The sequence below is a fragment of the Apaloderma vittatum genome, unplaced genomic scaffold (genome assembly GCF_000703405.1).
Source record: "Apaloderma vittatum isolate BGI_N311 unplaced genomic scaffold, ASM70340v1 scaffold21300, whole genome shotgun sequence".
Classification (NCBI taxonomy): Eukaryota; Metazoa; Chordata; class Aves; order Trogoniformes; family Trogonidae; genus Apaloderma; species Apaloderma vittatum.
Genome location: NW_009693133.1, coordinates 2,076 through 2,892, shown reverse-complemented (window position 1 = coordinate 2,892; position 817 = coordinate 2,076). Strand labels below are relative to the sequence as shown.

Sequence of the window (817 nt, the reverse complement as noted above, 5' to 3'; positions counted from 1 at the left end):
GCTTAGGTTTAAATCCACACCCTTGAGCTGTGATTCAGCATATTCCCAGAGTAACCGTGGTCTGAAACCTGGGTTCCTCCTTGTTCTGTCCTGCTGGGGGTGGATTTCCACCAGAGAAGCCAATGAACAAAAGCTCATTTTTTTCTGTACGTGGCAAGGAGGAAACTTGCTCCACCGTCTCCCCACCTCTTCCTGCAAAATGTTGGCTCTCTTTTGCACCGATCACTTCAAATTGCAAATGAAAATTGAAATGAGTGGCAGCAGAGCTGGGGTACAGAAATTGTTTTGAACGCTGCTCCCTGGCTCTGCTCCACGCTTGATAAATGATAGCTCTCACCTCGTTTTAGCTATGAAGAGAAGCAAAAGCAAGCTGCCTGTGCCTTTCTTTCAGCAAAACTAAGGTGCTCTCTCGGAGAGGGAGGACTGAGCACTCTTATTAACTAATATTACCAAGGGAATACGCTTGCTTTCTTTTTGAGGCTGCAATTTTTTCTTTTTTTTACCACGGTCGCGGCAGCATCTTGATGGGGAAGCTGATCTCTAAAGGCTGGCACAGAAGAGATGCCCGAGTTGTCATGCTGGGACTCGACTTTGCCGGCAAATCCACCCTTCTGTACAAACTGAAGAGCGGCCAGGCTGTGGAGACCTGCCCGACGGGGGGCTTCAATGTGGAGTCTCTGCAAACGCCCTGTGGCCTTTCCTTCACCCTTTGGGACGTTGGCGGACAAGGCAGCCTGCGGGCAAGCTGGCCTGACTACCTGGATGATACCAACACCCTCATCTTCGTGCTCGACAGCACAGACACAGCCCGGCTGCC

General features: G+C 50.7%; 1 protein-coding gene across 1 annotated transcript in view; it reads left to right on the top strand.

Moving 5' to 3' along the window:
- The first annotated feature begins 524 nt into the window (after positions 1-524).
- Positions 525-817, top strand: part of ARL11 (ADP-ribosylation factor-like 11) — a 641-nt gene continuing 348 nt past the window's right edge. The window contains exon 1 of the mRNA XM_009878074.1: positions 525-814. Coding sequence (XP_009876376.1) covers positions 525-814 — 290 coding nt within the window. The remainder of the gene's footprint in view (positions 815-817) is intronic.